Raw genomic sequence first — 14,637 nt, 5'->3', positions numbered from 1 at the left:
AGGGATGGAAGAAATGAGAGAGAGAATGAAAATGAGAGGGAGAGGAAGGAAGGAAGGAAAGAAGGAAGGAAGGAAGGAAAAAAAGGCAGGCAGGCAGGCAGACAAGAATGGAGGGAGGAAGGGAGCTACTCTCTGCAGCAGTCTGACTTCCTGTCCCAAAGCTTCGCCTTCTGAAGCTGCTGGAGTCACCTCTTCCATGAAACCCAAGACTCTACTGCTTCCCCTTGCTCTTTTCTCAGGGTCAAAAATAATGTTATTCGCAGACTGGACGCTGTTACAGTCCTCCGGGTGCCAGAATACAGCTCATAAAACACAATTTCACACAAAAATGAAGCCAATCAAGTGAACTAAGCTGGAGACCTCCCCCCCCCCTACTTTGGCAGCCCTACTGGACAGCAGGGCTGCTATTTACTGTAAGTAATGTAATTAGCCCCTTTGGATGGAAATCAATGAGCTTTTCAAACCCACGTGCACAAATGAAGGGCCCCAAGGAGGGGCTGGGACCAGCAACCCTTTCAGAGACAGCAGGTCCTCTCACAAAGGGGCAGATTGCCTTCCCACAAGTCAACAGCTAAATGGACTCAGACCCCAAGGAGGAGGAGGAGAAGAAGAAAGAGGAGGGGTTTCTGAGAAGAAAGTCGGTTAGTTAACCCAAGGAAGCTCCAAGGAAAAAGTAAATTTGGGACCTCAATCCAGGGACTGACTTTGTCTAGTTTCTGGACTAAACTGCCGCTCTCACCATCACCCCCATCACCGCTTGCCCCCATCACCACCTACCAAATGGGGGTGTTTGGAATTTGGCTTGGCTGTTATTGGATTTTGGTCCGGGTCAACAAAAACAAAGAACCCAAGAATACCACCCTATTCTTGCAAGAGATGAAACTTTAGAGACTCTATGAAGGGAAAGTTTAACAAACAACTGCAAGAAAAAGCCAGAGCTCGGTGAAGTCTCCAAGGAAGCCAATCACAGAAATGATGTAAACCATCCACACATCCACCCATCCATCCACCCATCCATTCATTCTTCTTTTCCACAAGTATTTGTTAATCATCTATCAGGTACTGGCAGGGCAGACCCCCTTCTACAATAGTCTTTGGGGCTGGATCCCAGCTATGCCTGCTTTTTCTTATAAACTCAGGTTATAAGTTCCTACACCCGGTGGGAGTTGCTACTTCCCATAAAGAAGCCAACTGCCAGGAGTCTTCGTTCGCAGCCAATGTAGGAAGTTTTTAGAAAGCTAGGGGTGGGGCAGGGGGTGCTGCTGGAGTTTGGGAGGTCCTTTTTAATCCTGCAGAAATTACTCCCCACCCACCCAGCTCTGCCTCCTCTCACATTTCCTTGAAGAAGAAGCCCATGGTGGGGGGGGGGTGGGGAATGCTCCAAGAACTGGGTGTATCCTTTTTGTCTTGGAGCCCTTGAAAGATACCTAAGAGGGCCCCCCTTACTACCCCTTATTCACAAAAGACAGCAAGCACTTTAAGGAGAGCATCTTTGTAGCTCAGACTTCTTTCACCTACGGTGAGGAGGGACTGGAGCCAGTCTTCCCTCAGAATAGCCCGAGAGTGCTCCATAAAAGTCGGAGTGTTCCCTGGTTCATTTCCTGGGGCTCCGCCTATCTAAATGGGACAGGTGCAGTGGGCTCCCCCCACCTGGGGCCCATAATAGGATGTCAACTCTCCTCTCTGAACTCAAAGCTGTATTTGGAGCAGTGGGGCAGAACCCTGGCCAGGTGCAGCCCTCCTCACAATTGGGCACACGCAGTTCACTCTTTTCAGTGCTCCAGGATCCATCCATCTGGCTACTGTTGCAGCTTTCAGAAGAGCGGGCGGTTGGTCTCTAGCAGGGCAGAGGAGTAGGGACGAAGGGTTCAGGGTCCTGGAATCTCCATGAAAGTGGCAACTTAGTCCCAGACACCTGCCCAGAAAAACTCCTCAGAGAGCAAGAGACAGGAAATAAAGGAAATGCATTGCTCTGCCCTGGGAGCAACCAGAGAGGGAAAACCCCAGCAGACCCATCTCTTGATAAGATAGGCAACTCAAGTTCTCTTTCTATCTGAACCTTGGAGGCCAAGATCCTGTGCCCTGGGTTTGCCCTTAAAAAGGCAGAGGTCACCTTTCCTCCTGACCCAGTTGAACTGTTTGAGGAGCCCCCTTCGTCTGAAAGGTGCAGCTCTGGAAGCAGTGTCTGGCTTTTGGCACTGTTGAGAACGTCCCAGGGCCCGGGGAAATCAACATCGTCTGGGGTTAGGCACCGCTCACTCAGTGGTGTCACCCTGGCTGCGCTGGGCGGAGGGTCAGCGGATGTTCCCGAGCCACCGGGCCTTTTCTAGTCGGTGCGCATAGGGAATCTCTACGTTCAAACAGGTCCAGACGGGCGCTGCAGCACGGGAGCATCTCTGACTCAGTCCTGCTAGGAGGGCCTCCCTCCAGACAGATGGGAGTGGGCTGAGCGGAGCTGGGCCGGGGGGAGTCCTCCTGCGCCGAGGGGAGACCCAGGGCCGCGCCCCAGCTACGCGCCGTTAGAGCCCCACAGCCCTGCCCCTCTGCGCTCTCTGAACCACGCACCTCGTCGGCACCCTCAAAGCCACCTGCCCATCGTTCGCTCAGTTCAAATCTCCTTCCTCCGTGGCCCCTGGCTTCTTTTCCGGGGGGGGGGGGGTGGACGGATGCCACCTCCGAAATCTGAAGCCCTTTTACCTGACATTTGCCGCGCCGCTGGCCCTCAGCCGCCCGAGGAATAAAGGGAGATGTCCCGCACCACGGCCTCTGAGGTCGCGCGCCGGAACTGGTGCGCGGGTTTGCATTGAACAAAAAAATGTCCGGGAAGCCAGTTTCCAGTTAAGCTTTACACAGGTGAGCAGCGGTGTCAGCCCTGCCCCCCCCATCCCTTCCGGTGGGGAGACGCCCCCAGCAGCATCGGGGAGGGTCGAGGGCGCATCCCTCTCGCCGCCACGGATAACTCGCGGCTCAGCACCACCGTGACCTCCACGTCCCCCTCTCCATCCTCAAAAAAGTCAGACATTCAAAAAAAAAAAAAGGCAAAAGGAGGGAAACGCAGCTTTCAGGAATCTTGGCAGGAGACTGAACGAGACTACATTTTAGAGCCTTCTAAACGTGGTTTAATTTCTAACACACACACACACACACACACACACACACACCTCTTTCTTCCACCCAGTGAAGTCACACGCGTGTGCGCGCACACAACACACACACTCACCGATGTGTACAGCAGCCCAAGAGAAAGGGCAGAGGACACGAGAAGGAAACTGGTGTATAACTCACCTGCCTCTAGAGTGGTGCCGTTCAGCATTCTTAGAGCCAAAGGAGTTGATCACGCTGTAATGGTGGCTGCATTGGCAGAGAAAAGCCGCGCGTCAGCCGGGCGGTGCGGCCCGGGGCCCCGGGCGCAGTCTACCACCCCGCTGGGATGGTGCGTGGGAACCGCTCCTCCCGCCGCGACCTCGGGCGTCGGGCGGCTACGAGTGAAGCCCGGCCTGCCTCCGCTAGTGCTCGGGACGCTCCTGCGGCGCCCGGCCGTCCGGGCGCACACCCAGGCCGGAGAACTGCTCCTAGGAGACAACCCCCGTGGGGATCTTACCTTGAGGTCCAGACGTTTCCCCCCAAGAACCTGATCCTCGGCGAGGGAGGGCGGGAGGCTGCGGCCAGAGGTGCGGGCTGGTCCCCAGGTCTTGGCAGAGGGTTCCTCTGCTAATCCAAATAAATAACCCGTTGGTGGAAATCAAGCTCGCTCTCGCTGTCTGTCTGTCTCTCTCGGAATTGACCCGAATCCCTCACCTCTGACCCGCAGCTCCTTCCACCTGTCTTATATTTTCAGTTTATGCTTCCAAATCGGGAGGAGGAGGAAGGGGTGGGCAGAGGGCAAAGACGCGGGCTGGTGCGCGGAGACGCGCTCTGAGGCTGCGTTCAGCCCTTCCAGCCTCTCAATAATCAGGGGAGGTGTTAATGGAGGACTCGGCAGTAACTGAACCTCATAAAGCCCAGAGCATCTTGAGGCTTGGGCGCAGCGGGGGTGCTGGGGTCCCGCGGCGCGCCCTGGGCTCCCGGCCCCCCAGCAGGCCTTTGCCTTCCTGGAGCTCGTACCTAAAAGATGCTGCCGCCAGCTGGTGCCTGCATAGACCGTGAATGGGCGGTAGCTCCTGCGGGAAGCCGGGCTAAGCCATTGATTGCTCCCCCGCCGCATCCCCGCCTTCCCCTCCCGGTCCTTCTTCACTCTCGGCGCTCCCGGGCTGGGCGCCGGGGACCCAGCACTTTGAGGTGCACTCGGCGCACTACAGCGGCATTCCCAGTCGGGTCAGCGCGGGGGCTGGAGGTGTCTCTCCCACCGGCCCCGGCTAGGAGGTGCGGATGGCGATTAACCGGGAGAAAACCGACTCAAACCTTGGGGGATGAGCATTCTCGGGGTCACAGACAGACTCCCAGACCCGGGACGGGGCGGGGGCCAGGTTACCTGGTGTCAGGTTCCCGAGGGGGCTGCGTCGCCGCAGCGGCCCCGGGCGCAGTCGGGCCTCGGGGAAGCAGAGCAAGAACCGGGAAGCCGGGCCTCTGGCCAATTATTTACTCACTCCCCCACCCAGTGCGCTCCTCGCAGTCGGCGACGGGGGGGCGGGGGGCTGCTGGGAGGCTCCTGCGCGGGTGCGGGAAGGGCGTGCGAGCAGCGAGATTGGCGGCTCGGGGCTGCGGGGTCCGGGTGCCCGAGCGGCCCCCCCTCCCCGCCCCTCCCCGCCCCTCCCCGCGGTGCCACCCGCGCGGCTCCTGCGCGGTGCGTGGGCTGAGGGCGCCGAGGGCCGGGGCGCCCGCGCTCGCATCAGCCGCCTGAGAAACTAGTGTGGGATGGGGGCGCCTGAGGCTGTGCGGGGCGGGAGGGGGGACCACCTCTTCACCAGACCCGAAAGCTCCGCCACACGGCTTAGGGGTGCTAAGGGATCCAGCTGGAGGCACGAATCCAAGCCCGCTGGCTTTCCCTTTCCGTCCCAAATCCCGGAATGTGGCGCAGAGCACCCAGGACAGAGACCCTGGTTCCACTCGAACACTTGGCTTCGGGGGCCAGTCCCACCGGCGACTAGTTCCACTACTTTACCTTTAAGTTCCCCTCGCCCGCGACGTTTCCCTTCCCATCTTGGTCCCCTTGGCTCTCTCTCTCTCTCTCTCTCTCCTCCAGACCCCCACCCCCACCCCCCGCCTTATTTCGGTGCGTTTTCTCAGCCAGGGAGGAGACGAGCCTCTCAAGTTTAGCTTCTATGCTCCCGGCGAGGCCAGCGAATGGATGGATGGTTGGCAATACCGACCAGAAACGCTCAGGTGCTTTCATTCATTCCTGTTCAAAGCAGAGGATTTTTATCCTCTTTGGGGTCACGAACCGTTTTAGATATTTGGGGGGGGGCATTCATTCTACAAACACACACACCACTAGGTGCGCGCTCAGTGAAGCGCACACCGGAGCTCACGCTTTGGTACAAATCTTGAGTGGGAAGATGTGGGTCGTCATGAATCTCCCAATCCCTCGAGAGCCCATGTTTCCCAGGTTTACACTCTGTTTTACACCTTTAGTCTCAAAAAAGGAGGGTCGTGTGTCTGGAGATTTTGCGTCATGAACCCAATCTTGAAACCGTTTGTAGGGAGGAGGGTCAGTTCAGCGCTGGGGTGCCCACACACAGCAGGGCCCCCGGGGTCCCGGGTAGGCTGGGCGTCCAGGAACGACTTAACCCCTAAGTAAAGACAGCTGAGGGCTCCTCTCCAACCTTTTCTCAGAAACCAAGTTCTCCACAGAGGTGTGCAAGAGGGTGTTGACAATCCCCTCCCCACTACACGCACGCACGCGCACACACACTTAAACATCTCACTTTTTTTTTTTTTGAGGGCAGAGGAGAGTTTTGGCACCCGGAAGTACCTTTTAATTGTTGCAGGGTAGTGAAAAATAGCACCGACTTTTAAATCCTCCCCCGCGAGCAGACGTCCAGAAACTCAAGCCTTTGGTGGAAGATACAGAGGATGAAATAGCAGGTGTTGGTATGGAGTGGAGAGGGAGGTTCCTTCTGGGCTGGCCACAGATTGTGAGGTCTCTAAGTGCTCAGAGGAAGGCAGCATACTAAATGCCATTCGCCTGGTAGTGAGCCGGCTTCCCTAGCTTTGTCTGGAGATTAATTTAAACCCGGCTGCTTTCTGGCAGTGGAAAAGCGCATGCCGGAACAGACTTTGCAAATGCCTTGGATAAAGGGCATTGCGGTGGAACAAAGATCGGCCCAGGGCCCAGCAGCATCTATCTCCCCTTCTGGTGGACTCTTCTTTTCCAAACACACCAGGTGTGGGAACCCCAAGTTTCATTTGAAAAAAAAGGGGGGGGCATTCTCTTCCTTGCCCTGCAAAATCAAACGGGCTAGCCCATTTGAAGTATGCATTGCATACTGAAGAGAGCGAAGTATGCACTGCAATTCACCTGCAGTGAAAACTACCAGGACAGGGCCCTTCTCCTAGAGAAAGGAGGTCCCCCTGCTTCAGTGAATTTATGCCCATCCTCCACCAAGGTAAATCCCACAAGAAGATTCCCCAGTTCCCTGGGTTCCAGCGGGTCTTTCTATGTTGGAAACAATCTAGAAATTAATTCCCCTTGACTTATGGTGACTTATGATAGGAGTCTCCAGAAACCATGAAAGTGGAGCAGTGCCAGGGTTGACTTAAACTGGGAAGTTTCTATTTCTCAGCATCCACATGTGTTTGTATACACACACCCAATAAGAAACCTGAATTTTTACTTTACAATGTGTGAATACAATATAGCTTGGAGCTCTTGCAGTGAGGCCCATTTATGTGGCCATATTGTGTTTAATGTGGGAGCAGCGCCCGCCGCCACCCCTGACGTGTGGTTCACAAGCATCTCCTTAGAACCACAGCGGAGAACTTCAGACCTTGGCTACCCGGCCCCAGATGCTGGAGAGAGTAAGAGCGCCCCCCATCCCCAACGGCTACTCCTTCCTGGTTGCCCACAAGCTTGAAGTTCTGCCAGGAAGAGTCCCACATGACAATCATCCCTGAGGGACATCGGAGTCCTTTTTCTTGGGCCAGTTTCCTACGGTAGGAAGAACACGGGGAGGAGGAAAGAGCTGCCTCTAGGAAGGAGACATCCCATAAGTTATTTCCGTCTGTCAAGGGGCTTTCTCAAAACACTGCCTTACACGGTGCTTTTCAAAATGAACTTCCTTTCCTCTTTCTCTTGTTTCTTCAGAAAGATGACCTTTTCAGGCTCCATTTCTTTCTCTTCTCCCTCTGGGGACTGCTGAAGACAGCACCATCCAGCTCCCACCCAGAAGGTGGACTTGGTAATCTTCAAATCTAGTGGAAAACATTGAGCTATCCGGTTGCTTCTTGACCTGAGAACAGAAAGGAAATTGGCTCCCAGGAGTCCATAAACCTGTCCGGAAAGCCTGACTGCCTCCACAATCGTAATGCTTACCTCCTTCTCCTATTCCCCTCCTCAAAATGATTTCTAGAGAGGACAACACCAGGCCACAGAGACTGACTTTTTACATCCCAAGAGGCTGCCAACACCTCACAAGGCCCACAGGCAGGGTTACTTAGGGCACCACAGTGGGGGCAATAGCAAAACTGGGGCACTAAAATGCCAACGTTTTGGGAAAACAGCTTAATATGTGACGTAAAAATAACAGCATAAATCACAATCAAGGGGGGAAACCAGAACTTTACTGGGCTTCCTTTTCACTTATTTTACAGTTTGGAATGTCTTTTACTTTGACTCGAAGATGTGAGAAGGCACCAGAATCTCTTGGTTGCTCCAGATCTCTAAAACTCGTATTCAGGCCATAGGCAGAGCCTAAGAAAGACCCCTGAGATGCCCGAGAGCCTTTTGGATTCTGTTGGGAGAAGAGGCTGAGGGCCAGCTCTGGGCAGAACCAGTCTTCCGATGCTCAGCAGCCTCATTTTACTGAACAGCTTCCACTGGCAAGGAAAAGGCTTTCTGGGACCATTGTCCTCAGAGGGAAGCAGGGAAGAGAGTGTAGAAACAATAGTTCCTGCAAGCTCCTGACCCAGGTTGGGTCCTGATACCCCAAGCTGTCACTGCAGTGAATGGAATGGGCATAAAGCTAATACAATGTCCTAAGACAGATTTGCCTGGGAAGTGCCATGAGACATGGAGGAGGGAACTGTGGGGGGAGAGAAGAAAGAATGGTCTAATCAGAGGCATCTTAAGCAGCCCTGACCCTCAAGTCAGAATGATTTAGAGTTTTTATTGAGAGAACAGATGGAAGATGAGAGCATTTCCTGATGCAGAATGGCACTTCTTGGGCACTCATATGCTGCACAATATAGCATTATATCAATCTTCTTATAGCTCGAGATATAAATAAAATGAAGACGGTATTCAAACCCTTCTATTTGCCAGCAACCTCCCTTGGGTTGCTAACACTGAGGAGAAAACAGTAGGAGAACGGAGGCTATAAGAAAAATCGAGAGCTACTAAGGTGACCCGATTGCTACTATTTATTTAATGGAACAGTCATTATTTTCTTTCTTCAACATATGTGTCTGATAATGAAGCAAAAAGAAAGGAAAATAACTATCAATGTGCCACTTCAGAAACACACAAACATTTGCTAGCTTTTTCATTTTATTGATGTTCTTTTAATATATGTATTTATGATTAACTAGTGCTCAAAGACTAACAGCACAGATAGCAATTCCGGATTAGAGTTGTTTTTTTTTGTTTTGTTTTTTTGTTTTTTTTCTAAATACAGGCTCAATAAGATGGAGAACAGAGAAGAAATTGTTGTCAAACATAAAAATATGAATTGAATTTCTTCCTTTTCAATGGATCCTTAACATTGACTTGACCATATGGACACTGCAGAAGAAATAAAACAAACTATTATTGAATTATTTAACAAGCTTCTTGAAAAAGTGTAACACTTCTCATAGTGAAAAAAAGAGGCTGCTAATAATGTTATATAGATCATTTGATCTATTGGGTCCTGCCGACTAAGAGGAGAATAATGGCAACCTCTGGCAAATGGTCCTAATTAGGGTCCAAGAATCACTTCCTAAAGGCATCCTTCCAACTTTAAGAATTTTACTGTCAAAAACTCACTCTTAGAAAATTCTCAGGTCCTCAATTTATGAAAGGCTCTTATGCATTTAATTAGAAACAGCTAATGGCACAGGTAGAAACACACATAAATGGGAAGGCTTAATTTTTCATTACTGGCTATAGTTAATACATGCATTTAATGTTTATTCCTTCATTGTAAAGTTGGTTAAAGGAAATAATACCTCCTTACCCCAAAACATACAGTCAAAATGGTCTGTAAATAGAGGTTGTTATCTGTTTATAATCTTAATGCTATAACAATTTACCTTACTAATATGCTTTTTAAAATTTTTTAAAATTTTTTTAAATATTTATTTATTTTTGAGACACAGAGTGAGACAGAGTACAAGCAGGGGAGGGGCAGAGAAAGAAGGAGACACAGAATCTGAAGCAGGCTCCAGGCTCCAAGCAAGCGTTCAGTACAGAGCCTGATGTGGGGCTCAAACCTATGAACTGTGAGATCATGACCTGAGCCGAAGTCAGTCACTTAACCGACTGAGCCACCCAGGCGCCCCTTAAAATTTTTTAAAAATATTTCTTTGAAAGAGAGAGAGAGACAGAGACAGAGAGAGTGACAGTGGGGGAGGAGGCAGAGAGAAAGGGAGACACAGAATCCGAAGCAGACTCCAGGCTCTGAGCTGTCAGCACAGTGCCCCAAGCAGGGCTCGAACTCACAAACTGTGAGATCATGACCTGAGCAGAAGTTGGACGCTTAACTGACTGAGCCACCCAGGTGCCCCAATTACTAACATGCTTTTTAAAAGTTATGGTGACACACACAATCCCATTTATATTTTTGCTCAACATAGGGAAGGATTAGTTAGTTCACCTTAATCAGTGAGCACAGAGATATATTCACTGAAATATACGTCTTAGGAGATACACAGCACTAAGTTTGGGAGAGCTATCTTCATGGTTATGAAAATAGAGTAGAAAACAGCCACAGAAAGAATGGGAGAGGGAGAGAAGGAAATGAAGAAGAATAAAAGAAAGAAAGGGAAGGAGGGAAGGAAGAAAGGAAACCACCCTCATTGAAAGGAAACCCACTTCACAATGCTGATCAGATTTCTATTTATTCAGCTAATAATGAAGACAAAAATGTTGTCTGGGATCTAGTTTGTAATATTCTGGATTTCTTTTCCTGCCCTCCTTGCCCTTGCCTAGTGAATATGACTTATTTGAAACCTCATGAAAAGTTTCCTTGTAATAACGAACTCCCATGAATCTCAAATCACAGCATCTCAAGGAACTGATGCTCACAATGAAAAGTTACAAAATTCCATTAACTTTAAAGGTCCTATGTCGGTCCTAAGGATTTCGTTGTCCTTGGCTAAAGCTGCTTGTGAAAAGTGCCCTCCAGGTCTATTAGGCTTTTTTCACTTGACTTGTTTTTCAAATACTAGGTATTTACGAAGTTACAGAAGCACCGAAAACTGCTGGTGTAATGCGAGAATTTGCTACTCACGTGTCTGCAGGCAGACCCGCAGCATTTGCCTCTCTGCAAGTGGGCAAGCCGTGTAAGCACCAGATAGCCAGTGGCTGGATCCGTGTAGTTTAGCTGGCCAGCCTGAAGAATAATGCAATGAAACAATTCATTAATCTCAATATTCACCATATCTCCTCACCATAATTTCTACTCATAAAATACTGCAAGATTTTCTTTAAACAATATTAAACTTCTTCCCAGCAATTCTGGTGGCACTTGCAATTAAAGACTGAATGCATTCCAACATTACATACAATCCAACTTTATGTGACATAAGGAGAAAATATACAGTTTGAGAAAAATGAGAAGTTGATGGAAAAACAAGAACTCCTCTATACCCAATAACTATGTAGCCACTGCTCAGGTATTTTTCATTCAGTTTCTAGGTAACAAGTTTAATAACAGGTGATTTAGATGACTTTAAGAGCTTAAGAGGCTGAAAATGAACTTTCACTCAGAAGTTGCAGTTACAATTTTAGTACTTAAAATATGTGGATAATGATTTAAACTTACAGAAGAGGTGCTAATCAAAACCAACAGTCCTTACAGAAAAGTATTACCTTGCTATTATTGGACACTTTTCTTTACCTTCATGATGTGTTACTCCATTGCACATTTTATACTATTTTCTGTTTTGGGAGTGTTGTTAGTTCTGTTTTTAAGTGAAAAAGGTATTGTTTTAACATATTAACACGCACTGCTTTCACAAGGTTGATCAAAAGCAACTTTTACTACACCACTTCAGACGTCAAGGAAGCATACTCTACTGACATTCGAACTCAGTTTTTAAAAAGTGTCCCAAGTACATGGTATGAAGGCAAAGGACATAATGTGGCCTATCCTGTGAATCTGGGCCATGGAGGTGATATTATTTATCCTTGAGATTTTGTAGAGGAACCTTCTCTTGGGCTGTTTATAATAACCCATTTAACCACAAAGTAACACTGCATCATTCATGTATAGAACCTTTTCATTAAACTATGCATGACACCTGAATGTCTTCTAACATACTTTTGTATGTGCCACAAGTTACTTCTTCTGAGTGTCTTCCTTAATGACTAAATAGTTAATCTGGCTGAGAATTTAACCAACTGTGCTTCAAAGATAAGGCATAGAGCAAAAAGACATAGGGTTCAAGTCTAAGTCTACTCTAAGGCATTCCAGCAAAGCCAGACCAGGACCAAAGAAACCAGCAAGCAAGTCTCAAAGCCAGTCTACAGGGCCTCTCAAATCTCTTGGGACCACTGAGGCAGATTACACGAAACCAGGAGCAGTAAACTACTTTAGAACGATCAATTGTCAAGACCTCACTTCTTTATGAAACCTGGGTTTGAAGACTTGGAAGAAAAGCCAAAAAACGCCAGGAATTCTGTCAGCAGCCTTCTTTCCACTTCTCATAGTTTCTGGGAGTCTTCTGAGGGCAATCACCTAGCAACCCAGAAGCGTACCAGATTGCTCCTGCATTTGCGCCCACTCTCCTGATTTCCCTATTGATTGAGGAACTGTGAGCTTATTGGCTGCCCCCACAAACTTGATTTGTCCTCAGTAGATAAGCCTCAGGTAATGGTGGCAACAAGGATATGACAAGAATGCTGACAGTTTACAAGATGTTCCGTGATACAGATCAGCACAGGGAGAAAGAGACCCATCCGCCTTGAGGTGTGGGAAAAGGACCATGGTCGGGGGGGGGGGGGGGGGGGGGGGGTGGGGGGGTAGGGCTCTGATTTGTTGAAAAAGAAAAACAAACCTGTTATTGTATTTACTTCTGGTCTCCTTGACATTCATTTCACTTGTGCTCCTGACACTGATGAAACAAATGTGGATTTCCTAAGTGGGAAGAATTTTTCCTTTCCCAGGCTGACTGAACCTGTCTTTACATGCCACTGCTGTTTGCGCTAAAAAAGATGAAACTTTTGCTTATATTTACCATATTTATATGGTGATGTATGGCAACAAATTACATATGTTATTTTCAATACAGTATAAACAAGAACACTCAAAAGCTGTCATTTCCTGATGAATCTTTATGCAGAAGTTTCAACACCTGAATGAGCCAAACAGTGGATTCCCAGGGCCTACTGTCAGCAGGGGGAGAAAAGTCAATTTTAGAAAATCTCCAAGGTTTTCTTCTCTACTTCTTTGGTACAAGCAACACCAGATATTAAGGACTGGTCACACACAGTGTGTGTGACCTACTTAATAGGTTACTTTTACATCGCGTTTGTATCTTCATGATAGAGTGCATGTGCTCTCTCAAGATAATAAAAACATAAATATGTTCCCTTTACACTTATGTGGTCTGAGGTGTTAGAAACCGTGGGCGGAAATGGTAAATTGTGATATTGGTACTAATAAGGGATTGTCAAATCCCCAAACAGAGAAAAACATAGCTCAAGATTGTCTAGGAAGAATGTAAACACCTGATTATAGTTTCTCTTACAATTGTGCTGTTAGGGTGCAGAGAAAAGACGAAAGGAGAGCAAAAATTAAATTAAAAATAAGTTTGGTTCACTTATGCATTACTAATATCATTGGATAGCGAAGTGTTTAACTGATGATGCAGATAAACACACAACCTATTTTTTCCTCTGACTTCTCAGCTGCTCTACCTCTTGCATCAATTCCTAACAACCCGCCCCCAACACACACACGCGCGCGCGCACAGAAGCATGATGGGTTCCAAAATGCGACCAGAGTTTAGCTCGGACGCTGGTCAGAAAGGACCCACACTTAGCACAGATATACATTAACTCTGCTCGGAATAGCAAACTGCACAGTTTTCCAGCGAAAAGGTCGGAGCAGGAAGCGCGCGTACTCGTCAGACGCCAGAGGCTGGACTGCGCGGGCTTCCAGGAACCTCTCCCTCTGCTCGGGGCGCGCAGGCGCACCGATCCCGGGCTCCCGCTGGGCCTGGGTGCGGCGGGGCGGGGTGCGGCGGGGTGGGGTGGGGTGGGGTGGAGTGGGGTGGGGCGGGGCGGGCAGGAGGGGCCTCACCGCGCACGCGGCGGCGTGCAGGTCTGCAATCCGCCTCTCGGCCGCCGTTAACTCTTCACTCTCCCGACTGCTCGCCGCTCCCTCTAGTCCGCCTTGCGAGCAGCGCCCGGAGCGTCCGCGGTCTTCTTTAGAAGCGGAGCAGAGGGTTAAGCAGAGGTGCCGTCGGAACCCTCCCCGGACCCAGAGAAGTTTCGGAGGCAGAGCTGCTTGCGGTTGCGTCCTGAGCGCGGCGCGTGCCCACGCCGGGATCTGTCTGGCCGCCATGGCCGCCGTCGGCCCGGAAAGGCGGGGCGCCCCGCGCTGGGGCCCGGCGGGACGGCCACGCGGGTCCGGGCTACGCGCTGGGAGGCCGGCCTCGGGCTTCGGGCCTCGGACCTCGGACCTCGGACCCGCGCCGCGAGGACCCAGCTTTCGGCCTCCGCTGCTGGGTCCTGCTGCGGAAATAAAAATGGACTTTTTAGGCGGCCGATGAAGTTCCAGCACGATGCGGGGACGGGGAAGAATGGGCCATTTCTAATCTTGGGGCCTAAATTCTAAGCGGACATTTTTTTCTCATGTCACATTAAACTTGAGATCATTCAGCATAATCGCCACACCTGTTAAGATGCAAGAAAGGGATCAAAATACCCGAGGTTTGTTTATAACCAGCTAGGGTCTGTTCAGAAAAGGCTGGGCATTTACAGGTAACATGCACTATGAATAAAGCTGGCCTCGCCTAAAAAGACCAAAAGTGCAATCGCACACTGAATAAGAAAAGGCAATATTTTCATGTTGTTAAATACTTGCAAAATCCAGACAAAATCCTATCCTTTCTGAAACGTAAAAGTTATCGAGATACCCCCACAAAATTGAATTTTGAGAACATTAGCACAAGCCCAGGAGGCAATTTCAGGTGTTAGAATTAAATTAACACCGCTCCTACCCCTCTCGCTCCACCCCCCCACCCCCACCCCCTCAGCCTGCGTTTCTGCAAAGGAGGGTTGAAGAGTAGCCGTTTTGTAAGTGTTCTTCGGTTTTCAAGAATTGAGGGCAGGAA

The 14,637-nt window shown here is 49.7% G+C and overlaps 1 protein-coding gene across 2 annotated transcripts; it reads right to left on the bottom strand.

The window, feature by feature from the left end:
* Positions 1–6,595: 6,595 nt before the first annotated feature.
* On the bottom strand, positions 6,596–13,867 carry CF1H1orf53 (chromosome F1 C1orf53 homolog). Of its 2 annotated transcripts, none has more exons than XM_030301762.1 (3): positions 13,602–13,867; positions 10,587–10,688; positions 6,596–7,388 (listed from the first exon to the last, which is right to left on the bottom strand). In XM_030301762.1, the coding sequence occupies exons 1-3, from the start codon at positions 13,863–13,865 to the stop codon at positions 7,257–7,259; spliced, it is 498 nt and encodes a 165-aa protein (XP_030157622.1). In that variant the 5' UTR covers positions 13,866–13,867; the 3' UTR covers positions 6,596–7,256. The 2 variants fall into 2 exon arrangements, with proteins under 2 accessions (XP_030157622.1, XP_030157624.1); XM_030301764.1 differs by lacking the exon at positions 6,596–7,388 and adding an exon at positions 8,777–8,878.
* Between the last annotated feature and the right edge of the window lie 770 nt (positions 13,868–14,637).

Source organism: Lynx canadensis, chromosome F1 (genome assembly GCF_007474595.2).
Source record: "Lynx canadensis isolate LIC74 chromosome F1, mLynCan4.pri.v2, whole genome shotgun sequence".
Lineage (NCBI taxonomy): Eukaryota > Metazoa > Chordata > Mammalia > Carnivora > Felidae > Lynx > Lynx canadensis.
The sequence above is the reverse complement of the archived record's forward strand: the minus strand, read 5'-3'. Positions and strand labels throughout refer to the sequence as shown.